This window comes from Protopterus annectens, chromosome 9.part0, assembly GCF_019279795.1.
Source record: "Protopterus annectens isolate FY-2018-M chromosome 9.part0, PAN1.0, whole genome shotgun sequence".
NCBI lineage: Eukaryota > Metazoa > Chordata > Ceratodontiformes > Protopteridae > Protopterus > Protopterus annectens.
Genome location: NC_056743.1, coordinates 1,740,896,140 through 1,740,913,976, shown reverse-complemented (window position 1 = coordinate 1,740,913,976; position 17,837 = coordinate 1,740,896,140). Strand labels below are relative to the sequence as shown.

Genomic DNA, 17,837 nt, shown 5'->3' with positions numbered 1-17,837 from the left:
TTTACATGCAAACCGCAAATTGCAAGTCTTTTCAGAGTTTTACTCCACCAACATAAACTATTTTTGGGTTTGCTAACTAATGTTAGTAAGCATCCAAAATATTAAGAAAGAATTTACTTCTGTGACAAAGTGCCAAAGCTACAACGCTGGATAGCTATGCAAACTTCAAGAGTATTTCTTCTGGTGTCAAGGCAAAAATTTAATCTAAATCAGCAGAACTTGATCTTGGAGCATAATGAGTTATTTTAGAAAACACCTTTCTAACATTTTAGCTACATAAAAAATAAGCATAACTGTTTTATTAAACATTATCTCTAGTTCTGATTTACTAAAAACGACAGGAAAAGGGGGTGTGTCATGATGCATGCAAACTTTAAATGGAAGAAGCCTGTATACAACATTAGGACAGTGATGTGCTGTGTCTGTAAATGTTTATAAACATTAATTACAACTGTTAAGGTTCACAATGCAATAGTTACTGAAACATATAAGAGAATTTTGATAGTTTGTATGCTATTGCAGTTGCATTCAAGATGGCTGTAGTAATGAAATGGGAAAGGGTTACAAACGGATTTAAAAAAAAAAAAAAGAATGACACTTCTGGGCCATACCCTAAAGTGCTGGGAGATCTAGAGTCTTTCTAGAACAGAGGGCAGAAAATAATCCATACATGTTTTGAAAGAATGACTTTGTGACATTTTGGACTGGAGGAGAAGGCAAGTTTAAGGAATCAAGGAAATCTCTACATTTCTCTCCTTTCAGACTTTCAAGTGACTGTCTCATTATCCAGAAAGCAAGTGCCACCACTGATGAAAACAAAATGTGCTATTTACTACCAGTCAAGCAGAAGTGATTGCCTCATTCGCATGAAGGGGAATACCAACGCTGGTGAAAATATAATGTACTATTTACTGCCAAGCAAAAATGTCCAGTGTTCTCTTGGAAATTATGGAACTACTAAGACTCTAAAGGAAAAAAATATATATAACTGTAAACAAATGTGAGACACCAAAGGCTGTGGTTAACTGGTACATATATAGCTAATGTTTTTATTGTCTAATGTACAAGATTCAAAGAAGCACTTTCCAGTGAAAAGCAGACAGGGTAAAATGTTAAAAAATGTGGTACATTCTTAAAAAGCACACTCAAAATGGTGCAGTCCGCATTGGGTAACCAAAGTAGATCAAGAAGAGTGGATCAATCCACAGTGATGAACAATTTATCCGTTAAACAATTAAAGTTAAGTAACAATGCTATAAATTCCAAAATAGGATAAACAAAATAAACTGTACAGAAAAAACTGGGACAGAAACAGTGGACTATGAAAAGAAATGAGTATGAGGATCTTCAAAAGATAGGGAAAATGTCCAGTTCACATAAATGTAATGGCAGATGAAATGGCATAAAACCGAAGTCCTCAGACTCAACTTGGATAAAGTAAATGCGTCGGGAGTAATGGTTTGGATAGTTGTGAAGCAAGCACACCTGAAATAAAGTAACATTAGGATCAGCGAAAAATGAAGCAAGAAGAATGACAAAAGTTCAACTGTGAATAAATTAAAAAGCCAACTGATATTAATAAAAACAAAAGTTAAAATGGTTGCTCATTTAATGAAAGGGGGGGAGAGGAGTTTTAAGGATTATAACTTCTTGAACTGAAACAGAAAAACTTGATAAAAAAGTGGAAATGTTCAGTGTGTATTAGAAAAATACTCAAAGAAAATAAAACAGAAGGGAAAGGCAGAGAGAATATCTTGTAAAACACACTGAAAAATGAATAAGGGATAGATACAAAAATACATTATCACAGGAGAGCCATAAAGCATTATATTATCAGTTGTGAAGACCTGTATAGAACAGCTTGCAGGATCACTGGCGATGACTATGACCAAGTCTATTTTTGGACACACTACCAAACATAGGTATTACCTGTTTATTTGGGTCTTATCTTTAAGGAAAATGAACATTTAAAATAATTGGTTTAGAAGGTAAGCATCTTGAAAATTTTGGAAGGAAAGTCATTCTTGCAATGAAAGCATCTTAAAATATAAAGTTAAGATGACTTTAGAAACAGGTTATCAACTATATCGAGCTGGCTATTATTTTTCCTACTGTATCCATGAAAGTTTAGATCAGCAGGTTCTAGCTGGTATTACTATAGTAGACATTAAGAAGGTGTTTGCATAAACTAGCCATGCTTCATTAATAAACTCAGTATCTGGACTGTGCCATACCGGGCAATCTCTGAATGGGTCTATTATTACCGGGAAGGAAAAATAAATTAAAATAATAAATATCCAACAGATGGAAGTGTATCTTGCTGTTTAAAACTGGATCTAGTCATTGTTTAACCTTTGTATTCCGAACAGAGCCATTTTGAAGATTACCAAGGCAATGAAATATGTTGATAATATAAAGGAAAATGATGGGGCCACTGATCAAAACTGGCTTATTGTGTGTTTGAGATATGGAAGCCAAGAAATTCACCTCAAGAGCTGGCATTCATATCGAGAAGACAAAGTACAGTTATAATCAGAGTCCCAATCATAATTTTTTGCAGAGCAAGGAGCTTTATCTGCTCCATGTACTACTAGTTATAGAAAAAAAGTGTTGTATGTTTTGCTGGCTTTCAAATCCATAAAGCACTTCATGAGCAATGTCATAAAGGCAGTAACACACACTCTTATGTTACAGAAATTCAGGGGCACATTACTGGCACAGACAGCAGGCAGTAACAAATCTATTATTAATGTTGCCACTGTTGTCTGCTGGTCAGTACTGGCAGGTGTAATTGCCTAGCACAATACCTGATCTTAAGAGAAGTAGGGGGTACTTAACATTTGGCAAGACTGAGTCTTGGTCTATCGAAGTGCTTAACTGACTTGTCTTTTTCTGGATATTGGAGCATAATCACCATGCTCCATGTATTACATTAAAGTTAATACTGAAACATGTGAAGCAGGAATGTAAATGTTCAGAATAGGAAATGTAAAGATACTATCAGTATTAAGGTACTAATAGTGGTGAAAGCAGAAACAGATCTAATTATCTGGATCAATGACAAAATGAAGTTAGACATGCAACACATTGTGATGTGAGAAAAGCTAACTAGATGATAGAGGCACTTCTGAAAACCAGTAGTACCTAGGGATAAAGAAGCGATGATGCTGTGATTCCTAAACTGGAGTACTCTTCATCGATCTACCTCACCTCATTCAAAAAGCATATTACCTGTTAGTAAATAAAAAGCATTATACAAAAATAAGGGATGCACAAGATCAGACGATGTGTTATACATACTACAAAAGTTAATATGTGAAGTCATGACAATATGGCAAATTATAATATGCTAAGAACTTGTACAGGCAAGCACATTTCAAATCAGCCATACAACTGTTCCAGGCTGAAAATTCATAAATGTAATCAAGGAGAAACATGGCATATTGCACAATTGATTACCAATTGTTACATACAACTCATCACCTACAAACAGTTTACGGTTAATTATTTCTTAGGAAAAAACATTGACAAAGTGAAGTTATGGGTGGGTTCAGCTTGGTATAAGGACAAAGTTAACAATTGAGTATTTATTTATTAGTAAATGGAGTAAGCTCACTACACATAAGTGCTTATTTTCATGGGGGACAGGGGGTCCTGGACTGGTTAAATTCTACAATAAGCAGACTAAGGATGAGAAACAAAAAAAAGACTCCAAGAAGCAGCCTATCAGAAGCTCACAGCATTAACCATTTGAGCTATACTGCCACACCAGTTTTGTACTGTGGCAATGAGAGGAAGAGACAACAAAAATCAAACACTCTTGCTTACATAAAACTTATTAACGAGCAAGGCACAAAGCACCTAAAGTAGGCTGGGGGAATTGAGGATTTTCAGTAGTTAATGGATGTCATTACACCATGCTCTCTTTCAAGAATATTACGATCTTACAGTTCTGCTCATATCAGTATCATTTTTTGCAAGACACCAGAAAAAAAATTAAATTGGACTACAGAAGTGTTTTAAATTAACATGCAAAATGTTTTAGATCAAAATGCACTGTTGCTTTGTCACATTCACTGAAATTATATTTCAAATTAATGCAGCCTTGTGGAAAGCCTGTAATATCCAAATTTACTACTTTTAAAACCAGTGAGAAAAAGTGCATGGCAGCAGCTACATTTCAGATTCTAGTGGTTGATCACCGCATTTACTTAGGGCTCATGATTCTCTGTTATAAACAGAGTTTTACCAGTATGTCTGGCTACTGTGACACCCCAAGATACACAGGATTCTTTATCTCAAAGTTTAATCTAGCAAAGAGGGTTCGGCCGCACGGATAATAGTTGGCCTATTCGGAGCGGCAGGGGGTCTTCTGCTGCAGAGAAATAAAAAAAAGTTGTAAGCATAAATTACAGTAAAGATATCACAAAACAAAGAAAAACGATCGTAAAATGCAACAACTCAAATCTAAAGTATAAAGTGAATTCATGAGTAAGATGAAACAACAGTCAGTATTTGCCTTATATACAAGACATGAGAGAATCATAATATCTAAGTGACATCTGACATTCTTTAGCACTGTGTTATACATTTTCTATCACATGATGTTACACTTTCACATACTTCCGAAGAAAAAACTGCATGCATGTTAGATACCTCTATCTACATTCTATTACAATAATGTCACTGTGTTACAGATGGATGAAACCCTCAGCAAGACCCAGACAATCAAGGTTCAATTACAGCTCTGGAGATGGAGTAACTGCTTGGTAAGGGATAGGAGTGCTGGCTTGCTTATCAAAGGGAAGGCTACAGGCACAAGAGAAGGCCATGTACTGAGCAGCATGAACTTTTCATGCAGCCTGCATGTGCCCCAACTGTAAACTGTAGAAACTGCATACTCGCACAGTATCCAGTAAAGCAGGCAATGCACACGGGTTTCCAGCCAACAGGGGCAAGGTGGTAGCATACATAAAACAATACTGACCTCCACTAGATGACAGCTTAGTCCTCAGCATTTGCCTCCCTCTCACAGTGGCATAGCATTTTAGGGGTCAGGTAGAACACCCATTATGGTTGGGGTGGAGCTGGGGACAGAAGACAAAAAGACCTCTAAAAATATATCTAAATTCTCTTTTATTCAGAATGCTATATTTAATACTTGTCATTCACTTCTCATGGAAAGTGCTGTTAATGCCCTTCTATGGGAACACTGGTTTGGGTACATTTTAGACTGATTTTTTGTTTTGATGATGACACCATGACCCAACCCTGTAAGATCACACAAGGGACTTTTTTGTTTTTTCAGACAGAGATGCAGAAGAAATGCATTGATGACTCTCGAAGAAAACATGTACCTTGTTCCGCCATTCTCAGCCTCTGCATACTGTAAGATGTAGTGCAACACCATACAGTGCTCTTTCAAGTGTAACTAATCAAAACTATATAAGCTGTATTACGATGCTTGCAGAACAGAACAATCTTACATGTGACTACTTTTAATTTATTCCTTTCAAATTTCATAGTAAAGGCAACTTGCACTAGTGGAATACACAAAAATATATGCGTTTATGCACTAAGATAACTTGGGCAACAGCATCTATCAGCCAGTTTGAAACTTTTGAGCTATCTAAAGTTCTTATCTTGGTACCAGTCCCGAAGTCTGTACTGCACTACGTAAGGACAGAGCATCAATGTATGGACAATAAGGTCAGAAAGTACTACAAAATGATCCTTTAACGGGTGTTTCAGAGCCTGCTGGACAAATACACAGATGCACAAAAGAAATTCATGCAGTTAATGAGTTGGACTGTGGTTACAAGATATAAAGTATATGAGAATTATGTACGGGAAGAGTCAAGCTAATAAACCATGCAAAGATATCGCCTAGAAAGTCAAGAGCTCCAGCACTCCAATCAAAAGGCTGGCTTTAATTTACAGTGAGACACAATTCACTACTCAAACAAACATTTGAAGATGCCTCAAAGTGGCCTGCACTACATTTGACTGCATTTAATTCCATATCTATTTAAACATGAAAAACACTTAATATGTAACAAATAAAAAAAATGTAATTCCGATTCTAAGGTATCGAATTTGTTCGTGTGGGTAACTTCTTACATAACTTCAGGATAATAAGTACTTATTTTGAGAAATTGAAGTTAATGGAGTTGCACAAAATAACATAAATCTTTGAAGTAGTAGTCACCTGTGCAGCACATCTTTTAAAATAACCTTACTTACCTGCAAAGTAAAGAATCTTATTTACTACTGTAAGGAATCATGTGATACTGTATTATGATACATTATACAGAGCTGCAGCGTTTACACTATCCTTTCAACTTGTTTCACTGACCCCTTATATATCAGAAAGCTATTGTACTCTGCAATACAATACTTTGTTGTACTGTTACACTGTATACATCTCTTTACTGTCCTTTATATATATATATATATATATATATATATATATATATATATATATATATATATATATATATATATCATAAAGTTCCCATCCTTCCTACATAGACCAAGGGTCATAAAATTCCATGACATTGCATGTCACATACTTGTAATTTCAAGATTAACTAAGGGCCCCCATTCTAATTTCTACCACATCTGTTGCCAGCCTTCTGCAGGCTCCATGTGGCAGTGTATAAACTGCCACATACTTATTGACTATAGGACAGAATGAGCACATGTGTGACAAATGTAAATACTTATTACTGGAGGCAAAGCTCTCTCATAAACTGGTTATCAATTCCCATACTATCACCACACCAACAGATTGCAAGGCAAACAAGATGAATTATTCCAGAATTCACTTCAAAATCACAAAAACCTCCTAGGCATAGCACTGTACACATGCATACCACAGTCAGACCTCAGGAAGATGATAATACCCACTCCATACCACATAATTTTTCCCACCACCACTGACAAAAGGGACCACAGTGGTTTGGCCAAGTCCACTACCATGGCAATGTATTTATTAAAGATGACTCCACAATCTGGCACACCGCTGAGCCACTCAGAAACATAATCAAAGGACAATGTACAACTGCCCCACAGGTGCTGGAATCTGTCACATCACCAGGGTGATCACGTTCCTGCATCAAAAATGTGAGCATGACATGACTGTTGTTCATACGAGTTTACATGACTTACAATGGCAACCCCCCCCCCCCATTACACTACAAGGAGGAGGACATGATGGAGCTCTCCAAGTAAATCTTCTAAGGCTGGAAAGAAATCAGTCATGAGAAGTATCCTATTGTCACTGAGAATGATGCCATAGTATAAGCAAAATATTACTGACTTTTACAAATGGCTTGGTTATGGGAGCTACTCTAAAGGGGAATCAATGTCTGTCAGTTTGGAGGGAAACAGAATACCTATTTCTACAAGGATGGCCTACACCTATCTCATCAGGGTTTTGCATACTGGCTAAGACTTTCTTTATCCTCACAGTGCCTTTTTAGGTAATGTTAGCCTATGTGGACTACCAACCTAATAAATACATATTCTAGTCTGGCAAATATCAGCATGGCACTGCTCAAAGCTAGGAGCATAAAAAAGAAGTGCCCTTCTTCAATGCCTTTCTAACTCTAGAAAGCAAGGATATTTGTGCTGTCACTGACACCTGGCCCAGAAAAGTGACAAAACTCCTTCCTTTCTTGGCTCCTCTGACTACCATGTGTTTTGGCCGACAAGTGCAGATAGCAGTAATGATGATGTTGGTGTGCCTGTCTCTCTCTGTCCAAAACACCATCTTTTTTAGTCTAAATGACCAGGACAATAACCCCAAGCTTCTTTATGCTCTAACATCAGGAAACGCTTCATACCACCTTCTGGCCAACTACAGAAACCAATTCGTGACACCCACAAATAAAATATATCTTAATAAACTAAGTCCTTTCTCCATTAATTCAAACATATTTCTAAGGATCTTTAATCATTCCTCCATAAATTGGCATACCTACACCTCTACAAATAAATTTTCTCAACACTTCCCTGATCCCTATTACCGTAAACTCCCTCAATCAAACAGTACTCCCCCCCCCCACTAGTGGCACCAACTTGATTGACCTTGTCCTCACAAACAGAGCCCCAAGTATGCTCCTCATCCCTGTCAAGCCATCAATGGTCAAATCAGATTACTGTACTGCTTTACTCACCTTTTGGTCCCAGTGCAACTCAACATCCAACCCAACCATCTTTAGAAAACTTCTTCAAGGCCAATTTGCTTGCATGGGATAATGTCTAGAGATGGTTCAGCAGTACCTTACAACTCTATGCTCCTACAGTGGTAACCACCGCATATGTCCAAGTTTATATCCTCGTCTAAATTCCTGCACACACAGCTTGTGTTACTATTCTCCACAGATATAACACTAAGTTTAAAAACAAGCCCGCTTGGTGGAACTCAACTATAACAAAAGGAAAAAGCTCACAGCCCTAAAGAATAGAACAAAAACATGGCATGTCACAATCAACCTAAAAAAGGTTAGCAAAGAACTAGTAAGCAAGATCACTACTAACTGTGAGCTACAAAACTGCTAATTTACTACAGGGTAACCACAAGACAATCTTTATTATTTAAAGAACCACAGGAAAAAAATACCCAAGATTGAGCAAAGCTTATCTCAAAGTGATACCCACTCAAACCCTTTGGATACTGCTCAAATCCCTGCAAAAAACTCAGCAAGAACTTTTCCCTTATGACACCTCTAAACTTCCTATTTTAAAGTATTCAGTCCATAACTTCCTGATAATTACCTATGAATAGATATTAAAAGTGCTCAAGACCAAAACATCAGTTCTATGGGTCCAGATAACATACTGGGCTGTTTCTTGGTCAGTATGAAATAACCCCCCCTTATCAGACTTCCTCCTTAAAGTATTCAACCACAGCTTTTCCACTGAACATGCGCCAGAAGCCTGGAGAACAGCAGTAGCAGATCAACAGCATCGTTTGCAAGGTGATGGAAGATGTCATTATGGGCGTCATAAACAACATAGGGGACCTACAATCCCCTTTATCTGGTCTGGTTCTGTAAAATGCAGACCATGCTGACTTCCCTGAAAGAGTCACAGAAGTACCACATTAAGGTAATTCTGTGCACACACAAATTATGATTTACCTAAGGTTTCTGACACTATACCCCACTCTGATGTTGACAAACTAGTCATACTCAATAAAAATCCTTATGTAACTTGTTGGATTGCCAACTGGCTCACTAAGACGCCAATCTCAGAATTAATAGTACACTAACCTACAAGAGATTTTGTCACCAGTGGTGTACTCTAATGCTCTGTTTTCATACCACTTTTATTTGGTATCTACTTCTCTGTCAAATCTGACAGTAAAAGCCTCCATCTGACAAAGCTCACAGATGACTGCTTAGATCCATCACCAGCTTCCTTAAAGATACTTTGATCCTTCTAACAGGCCTAAAACTTGTGAGGTCATAATTATAGTCTAAAGCTGAATGACAATATATGTAGCCTCATACAGTTTGGGAAAGAAGAACTCAGAGCCACATAAATGACACTCCAAATAATGGGGGAACTTTGATTAGGACCTATATACCTTCATTGTAAGAGCCTTCTCCTTTGATCATCTCTTATCTACTGTCATTAAGAATGGCTTCTATCTTGCTCATCTGATTACTAATTGCAATTCTTGGGAAAAGAGGTCATCATTCTCTCACCAATGTGCTCCTCATCAGGCCCAAGTCACTATGAAAATAATAAACCCAGCTTGAAAAATCTAAGCAGTTCCTCTCTAAAAGAATCTTGGTTATTAACTCTCTATGTTACCAGACTATCTAAAAACCCTGTCTCTCTTCTCTGCCATCCACAGACTCCTACTGGGTGATTTACACCAGGCTACAAAGCTGTAAATGACCCAATCTTGCTTGATGTACTAGAAATCCATAATACAAACTTATAATGCAACATAAACAGAACTTGTTGGCACAACATCTCTTGCCCCAAAACTTCACCACCTCTGAAACAAACTACTGCTTTCTGTAAAGCACAGTACATGCCCTGCTATTTTCAAAACTAACTTGGACAAATGAATGTGAAATTACAAATTTACCTCAGGCCTACTCCCCAAACCCTTATGGACATGGGGTAATAACTAGCTGGGTGTACCAGGGGGATTACAATAAGCTAAGCTACAAAGCATTTAACTGGTCTGTCACCTAGTAACAACCTACAAACCAAGTCCATCAATTTTTCAGAAGTCACAATCCCCTGACAAGAGTGAACATGGGCTTGCACAACAGATGTGTAAGTGCTGATAGCAGACACAGATTTATTTTTAATTCCAAATAGCAAGAGATGCATGAAAAGAGATATGGAAGCAATACTTCAGGAAACTTGTTAGTGTTGTAGAAACGCTGGATATAAGACAGCATACAGACAAACAGTCACTGTTAGCACAGCGATTCTATGATCAGCACCGACTACCCTTGCCCATGAAGGATATAGATGCCATCCCTGGGGTGAATTTATGGTCACCCATCCAATTGTCAATGTTGCACTTAAATAGGGTCATTGAGGAGTTCTGCTTCACGTGAAATGGGAGCTTACTCCAAAGGAGAGGCAATCTATGGGAGACATATCTGTCTCTTCAACATGTTTTGTTAATGTCACAAGCTAGGTTGAGATCCCTAGAGTGAGTGACTTTTCCCATTTGATTTACAGATGTGCAGCATTTCCATTAGGGCAGAGTCAGAGACTGCTTTTTGGCCAGGCACAGGTCACCTCGAAGCAGTCTGTATGATACAGAGTACAGTGACAGGGCTTTCAATCTTTTCATGTTAAGTCAAGTTTTGGAGGCCCTGGAGACTCTTGGTTAGAAACCGCTGTGGTCTCTCCAGTTGCTGCATGTGTCTGGTGATATACATACAGAAGGGAGCATTGTACTCAATTAGTGGTCTGATAAGGGTCAAGTACAGTGGAGTTGTAAACTCTTTAGGCTTGGATGCAATGCCCTTATTTATGACATGCGCAATGTAGAGGGCTTAACTTATCAATATGGACATATGGAGATCAAAGTTTAGAATGCTATCAACCTGTGCTCAAGTCTCACACCACTGGGTTTGAGCTTAATCTATATCATAATTAGTATGGGCTCCATCTTTGCCAACTTGTTAGAAAGTGTTACAGAAGATACTGGAACAAAATAATCATTCTAAATGGAAAGCCATCCTAATGCAACAATAGGGACTGATAAATCTCTGGCTCCATGAAGTAGGAGACTGAGTCTTGACTAACACCCAAGTGAGTAGGCTTAATTAGTGATGCTACACCTGCAGGAATTCAGGCAGGGACGGGGAAGACCCACTTGCATCTTTTGGGAATGAGAGCGGCCTGCATACACACAAGGGCAGACTGGGCAGTATGATCTCCATGTGGGAGATTGAAAAGACCCCAGTTCATGCTGCAGGGGGATGGGAAGTGCTGCCTGGGGGGGAAAATCCCTCAAGGAAGTGAGGGGATGTCATACGTGTACTGCCTACTTCATGGCTCTTCCCATTACCTAGCCAAATGAACTCTGGTTAGGGTCAGGAAGAAAGTACAAAAAAGAGAAACATCCTTGATTGCCGTCTATGATGGCCCCTGCTGGTCAACTCTCATCCCAGTCACTGGGAAAGAATTACTTGAATGACCTGGAAGAGGCAAAGTGCTGTTAAAAAAAACTGTTAAGGATCAAAATGTTGTTTATTAAGGTGAAAATGCATAAACATGTTTGACTTAATTGGCTCCAATAGAAATATTACAAGAATGGGGCTGGCAAGCATCAGAAATTTTAAGAAATCTGAAGGTCTGCGTTAATGTATTGGGATTGGTTAATGATAGGAGGAAAAACAAGTGTGCAAACAATAAACAAATAGGGTTGGAGACCATGGTATAAACAAAAAAAAAACTGCACAACAAATTATTACACAAGATGAAGGCTTTGACATTCTACAAAATCCAAAGGGATGAATGGCTAAAGTGGGTCCAAATGGTAGACATAAAAGAGGGAAGAACATGTGGGTAAAGTAAGAAAATTTAGATTATTTATTTATTTTTTTGGAAATACATCTTCATTTATTTTCATACTTACTTTCACAATGCTGTCTAGAATGCACCAGTGTGTGTTATTCCTGTTTGCTGCAGATTAGGTACTGATTTAATAAAGAATTTTATGTGCATGTTTTGACAATGCCCTAAATAACAACAAACTAAGGGGAAAATACAGAATTTATTTGTGCAAAACTATTTAGCATGAAAAAGCTGCAATTACAGCATCACTATGGAAGAATAAGTAAGACAAAATAGAGGAAATAGTGATAGGGCAACAATTTTGCTGGACTTATTTTTATCTGTGACAAAAAAAAAAGAGTTCACCAGAAAGTAGAACAGAAAGGAAGCACAAACATAAGAACATCTCAAGTTAGCTTACAAAGGAGGCAAATACATGGGACTTCCATCACCAAATGTCAAAATATGAGAAAGAATGTGTTGAAATGGATGTCTTGGATACTGCAGGAGAAGGGACACTGAAGTCATGAATAACAATTTTAAGGTTAGAGTCAATGAAAGAAAAATAGTTGAATGGATTTTGTTTTGTCCAAATAGAACTGTTAGCTGTCTGTGAATGTCCAGGGAATTAAGTATCCCCCCATTCTATGGACAAGGAAAGAAGGTAGGTAGGTTTAAGGCCTGACTGAGAGACAGCTTTATTCATTACTTTAGGCATGAATGAAGGACTAACCCCGAGGGTCACCATGTCTTTGTGAAAAACAAGAAAAGAAGGAATTGTCATAAGTGCCTGAAGCTCTGAAACTCTCCTACCTGAAGTGAGGGCCTGAAATAAGATAATTTTTTAGGTGAAGAATTTGAGGTTTGCTGATGTTGCTGGCTCAAAAGGAGATAGGGTATGATTTTCCAGCATGAAGCTGAGGTCCGAAGTAGAGGTAATGGGCTTTCTAAGTGGTCTAAGATGCAGAAACTCCTTAAGGAATAATTTGTCCTCAGAGCTGGAGAGAAGTTGGGGAATGAAAGGTAAGCAGGTGAAGGTAAAAAGACCACTGAGCTTTGATGCAAGAATAGGCTAGACCTAGATGCAAGGACTCACACAGACATTAAAGAATGGAAAGAATCAAGTCAGTACCCCTGATTGGTCAGGGATGTGTCATTTCCTTTGGCACCAATTGAAGAATCTCTTCCATTTGGTTATGTAAGACTTTGAGTGGTGGGTCTCCTGGCTTCTCGGAGAAAGAACAGTTCATTACATGAGGGAGTTCCCAGCTGTAGGTGACCTGACATCGGCCAACGTACAAAAAACTTTTACTGCTGTAGTGTGTGTGGTACATCACACGTTGGCTCCGATAGGATATAGGCCATAAAAGTGACGTACACACGTACCATCCTCAGAACTGACTGCCCCAGGAGGAATGCTAGTGAAGGGAAGTAGGGTAAGAATCATCCAAGAAGAAGCAAGGCCAGGGGGTAAGAAGGGATGGATAGGAATACTGCAACAGAGAAGAGGAGGACATTTATAGTTATGGTAAGATTTTACACAGCTATTATATGTCCTTCTATTAATCTGTTGCAGTATTTATTACATGAGGAAGAATAGCAAAGCTCATGAAGTAAGGCAGGAAGGTGTAGCCGAGGAGCTTTCCAGGAAGCCCTACAGTATGGCTCTGCCAAACCCTGCTCTAGATTTAGAGATTACATCTACTTTGTAGTGTTTGGTGAAGATATGGACTGAGGTCCATATGAAATGAATTAGTATCCAATCTCTTGAAAAAGGACCCAGATGAGGCAACAGCCCTGGTGGAGTGAGCCCTAACAGAGGAAGGGAAGGGAGAGTCTCATCATGGTGAGTATAGCAAAAGGTAACAGTCTTGCAAATCCAGGAGGAAATAGTCTGCTTTGATACAGTCCACCCCAGGGCTGGGGGGTTGTAAGAAACAAAAAGCTGATCTGACTTTCTAACAGCTTTGGTTTTGTCCAAATAAAATCTAACTTGCCTGTGGACATCTAAAGTATGACGCACCCTCTCACTAGAGTTCTGGGGAAGGGAAAAGGGTAGGTAAGTGGAAGGACTGATTTAAAGACAGGTCATTGACTACCTTAGGCATAAATTAGGGGTTTTTGCACAGGGAGACCCTGTCCTTGTGGAAAAACCAGAAAGGGTGGGGATACCATAAGGGCCTGTAGTTCAGACACTCATCTGGCTGAAGTTAAGGCTAGGAGTAATACAGTTTTTCCAGGAGCAGTACTGTAGAGAAGCTGAGGAAGCTGGCTTGAAGGGTGGGAGAGTCAGCTTTTTCAAAACAAAGTTAAGGTCCCAGGCAGGTGGAACAGGTTTCCTGGGAGGTGTAATGTATAGGATGCTCTGCTAGTACACTCACTAAGATTCCAGTCTCACATAGACCTACCACGACAGCAAACCAAACACATACACACACAAAAACATACTCGGAGGCTCTAAATAAAAATCTGCCTAAGCAGCAGAGACCTCCAAAGCAGACACCCAAGCAACCGCTACCCCAAAACAAAACACGTGCAACACATAGCTCACAAAGCCAGTGTGCTGAACAGTCACAGCCCTTAAGGCTAAACAACACACCTGATACAGTTGTAATAGGTGACTCTATCGTCAGGCACACTGACGTCCCGCTCACCAGGCTGAACAAGGAGAAGGTCACAGTGAGCTGCCTGTCGGATGCTAGGATCCGCCACATAACACAAGCACTCAGGTCACTCCAAGGCAAGTACAAATATGACTTGGTCATTGCCCATGCTGGTGTGAATGACCTGAGATGTACCTCCCTGGACTACATGAAAAGAGACATAGAGGAGCTCTCTGAGCATGTAGCCCAGGCCGGTATGACCCTGACCTTGAGTAGCATCTTACCCTCACCAAGAATGATGCCACAATATGAAGACAAGATGATCAATTTCAACAATTGGCTTAAGTATTGGTGTCATTCAAATGGGATCCAATGCCTGTCAGCCTGGGATGACATGCTCGACAAGCCACGATGCTTTGCTAGGGACGGCTTGCACCTGTCACCCCTGGGCTTTCAGATATTGGCAAAGGCTCTTGCTTCCCCCATAGTGCCTTTTTTAGGCAAGGCTCAAAAGACAAACCCACCTCCATAGGTATCACAAGGGATAAGAAACTAAGAGTAATGCTACACAACGCCAGAAGTCTAAACCTCAAGATGCACGCACCCAGAAACAAAAAGCTGATCTGACTTTCTAACAGCTTTGGTTTTGTCCAAATAAAATCTAACTTGCCTGTGGACATCTAAAGTATGACGCACCCTCTCACTAGAGTTCTGGGGAAGGGAAAAGGGTAGGTAAGTGGAAGGACTGATTTAAAGACAGGTCATTGACTACCTTAGGCATAAATGAGGGGTTTTTGCAAAGGGAGACCCTGTCCTTGTGGGAAAACCAGAAAGGGTGGGGATACCATAAGCATCCTCCAAAAGGGCCTCATAGAAACAGACAACTGGTGCCAGAGCCATGGCCTCAAGCTAAATGCCAAAAAGTGTATAGTCATCCCCTTTGGCAAAAACAAAGTGCTCACAAATTACCACATAGGTGGTAATCCATTAAGTACAGAAGAAGTAATTAGGGACCTAGGGACCCAAGTTGATAGCAATCTCTCATTTGACAATCACGTGGCCAAAGTGGTTAGTAAAACATTTTATATAGCCCACCTAATCATGAAGGGATTCACATCTAGATCAGGGAAGGTCATCGTGCCTCTTTACTCATCCCTCATCAGGCCCATAATTGAGTACAATGCCCCTTTTGGAATGCACTTTACCAGACACCTGCAGCAACTGGAAAGACCCCAAAAGTACCTCACCAAGAGGATCAAAGGGCTCAAACAGATGCCATATACTGCCTGGTTAAAGAAACTCCAGCTCTACTCAGTGGCATACCGCCTGCTCAGAGGCGACCTGTGCCTGACGTATAAAGCCATGCCCAACCCGGAATTAATAGACATGCTGCACCTCAGAAAATCCAAATCCCATTGAGCTACGCACTCGAGAGACTTGAACCTCAGCACTGAAATAAATAGGACATGCTGGAGGGGCAGATTCATAATCCAGAGGCTCCCTTCACTCTGGAATAAAATCCCAGTCCAGGTTAGGCAGAGTCCCTCAATGACTCTCTTCAAGAGGAATCTTGATGAGTGGATGGGAGATCGTAGGTTTACCCCGGGTATCCCTTCTGTGTCACTGTTAGACAGAGGCACAGTATACTAACCTCGAAAAAGGGCATAGCAAAATTAATTTAAAATGGGTGGCGAAAGCCAAACACACTCTGGCTAGGCTTATAAATGCCCTAGGGCAGATAGCCTAGTATGAACCTATGAACCTATATGAGCTTTCACTGAACAGTAAGACAAGCAGGCAATGAGCAATTCACACAAAATATAAAATCAGGGGAATTTCCATGGTTAATGGGGCCTGGTTTCATTTCAGACACCAGACTGAAAATCTCTTCCATTTGGCTAAATAAGATATTTTGGTATTTAGTTTCCTGGCCTTCTGCAGGACTGTAAGCATGTCCTCAGAGAACAGGTGTCTGAAAAGGATTAGTACCCTATCACCCACAGGGTCAACTGAAGAGTTGAGAAGTGGGAATGGATGAGGGTCCCTTTGTCTTATGTGAGAAGGTCCACTCTGTGAGGCAACTTGTGGTGATTGCTCTTGGCTAAATGCAGGAGGAGGGAACCAGTGCTATCTTGGCCAGAAGGGAGTCACCAGCAAGATTTATGGTTTGTCCTGGTGAATTTTGGACAGGACTCTTGGAATGAGTTAGAGAGGAGAAAATGCATATATAAACATTCCCTTCCAAGAGAAAGAAAAGGCGTCCAATTTTCATACTAGAGGATGTGGCTCTTTGGCACAAAACTGTGAAAGTTGTCTGTTTACAGGGGAGCCAAAGAGGTCTGTTTGAGGAATACCCCACTGGTGGACAATGTCCAGAAACGGATTCACTTTAGAAGCTCGAAATACTGAAATATCAAAATTCAGTATTTCAAGCCCATAAAGTGGAATCCTGAAAAGAGCGAAACCTCAGAAGCGTGAAATTCAAAACTTCAAATACCGGAGGTTTTGAATTTCACACTTCTGAGATTTCGCTGTGGTTATGGACTCAGTTAAGTGTGTATGTGTTAAGGGTTTTGGGTAGGGGCTGTAGTGTGTGTTAGTGTCTTTTGTTGCTGTGATGTGTGTGTGTGTGTGTGTGTGTGTGTGTGTGTGTGTGTGTGTGTGTGTGTGTGTGAGGAGAATGTTGCTTGTGTGGTGGTGTGTTGTGCATGTTTGTATGTAGTGCGACCTCGGAGTTAAAATATTTAAGTGGGGGGGCAGCCCCCTCATGGGGGGTGGGTGCAAGGTGGCTTGCCCTCCTGCTTTTATGTAGTAGAGAGCTTGTGTTTGTGTGTGGGGAGGAAGGTTTGTGTGGAGTAGAAGCGCGAAATTCAAAATCTCCTGTGTGAGAGATTTTGAATTTCGTGCTTCTGAGTTTTCATTGTTTTAAGGTTTTGACTTTACAGCCTCAAAATACTGAATTTTGACATTTCAGTATTTCGAGGATATAAAGTGAATCCCCAGAAACACATCCCTTTGAAGCATCCATTCATGGGATGGTGTTTTGAACCTGCTCAAGTAATTTACCACACAATTCTGTGAATATGGGATGTACTCTGCCTGAAGGGTCAACCTGGAATTTTATTGCCAACTCACAAGCCTGAAGAGCTATAGCCTGCATAATAGGTAGGATTTGGTCACCCCCCCCCC

The 17,837-nt window shown here is 39.8% G+C and overlaps 1 protein-coding gene across 1 annotated transcript in view; it reads right to left on the bottom strand.

The window, feature by feature from the left end:
- Positions 1 to 2,407: 2,407 nt before the first annotated feature.
- DNM2 (dynamin 2) overlaps positions 2,408 to 17,837 on the bottom strand; it is a 1,995,561-nt gene continuing 1,980,131 nt past the window's right edge. Inside the window, exon 22 of the mRNA XM_044082335.1 lies at positions 2,408 to 4,375. Within this exon, the coding sequence (XP_043938270.1) occupies positions 4,306 to 4,375 (70 nt within the window). The 3' untranslated portion in view covers positions 2,408 to 4,305. The remainder of the gene's footprint in view (positions 4,376 to 17,837) is intronic.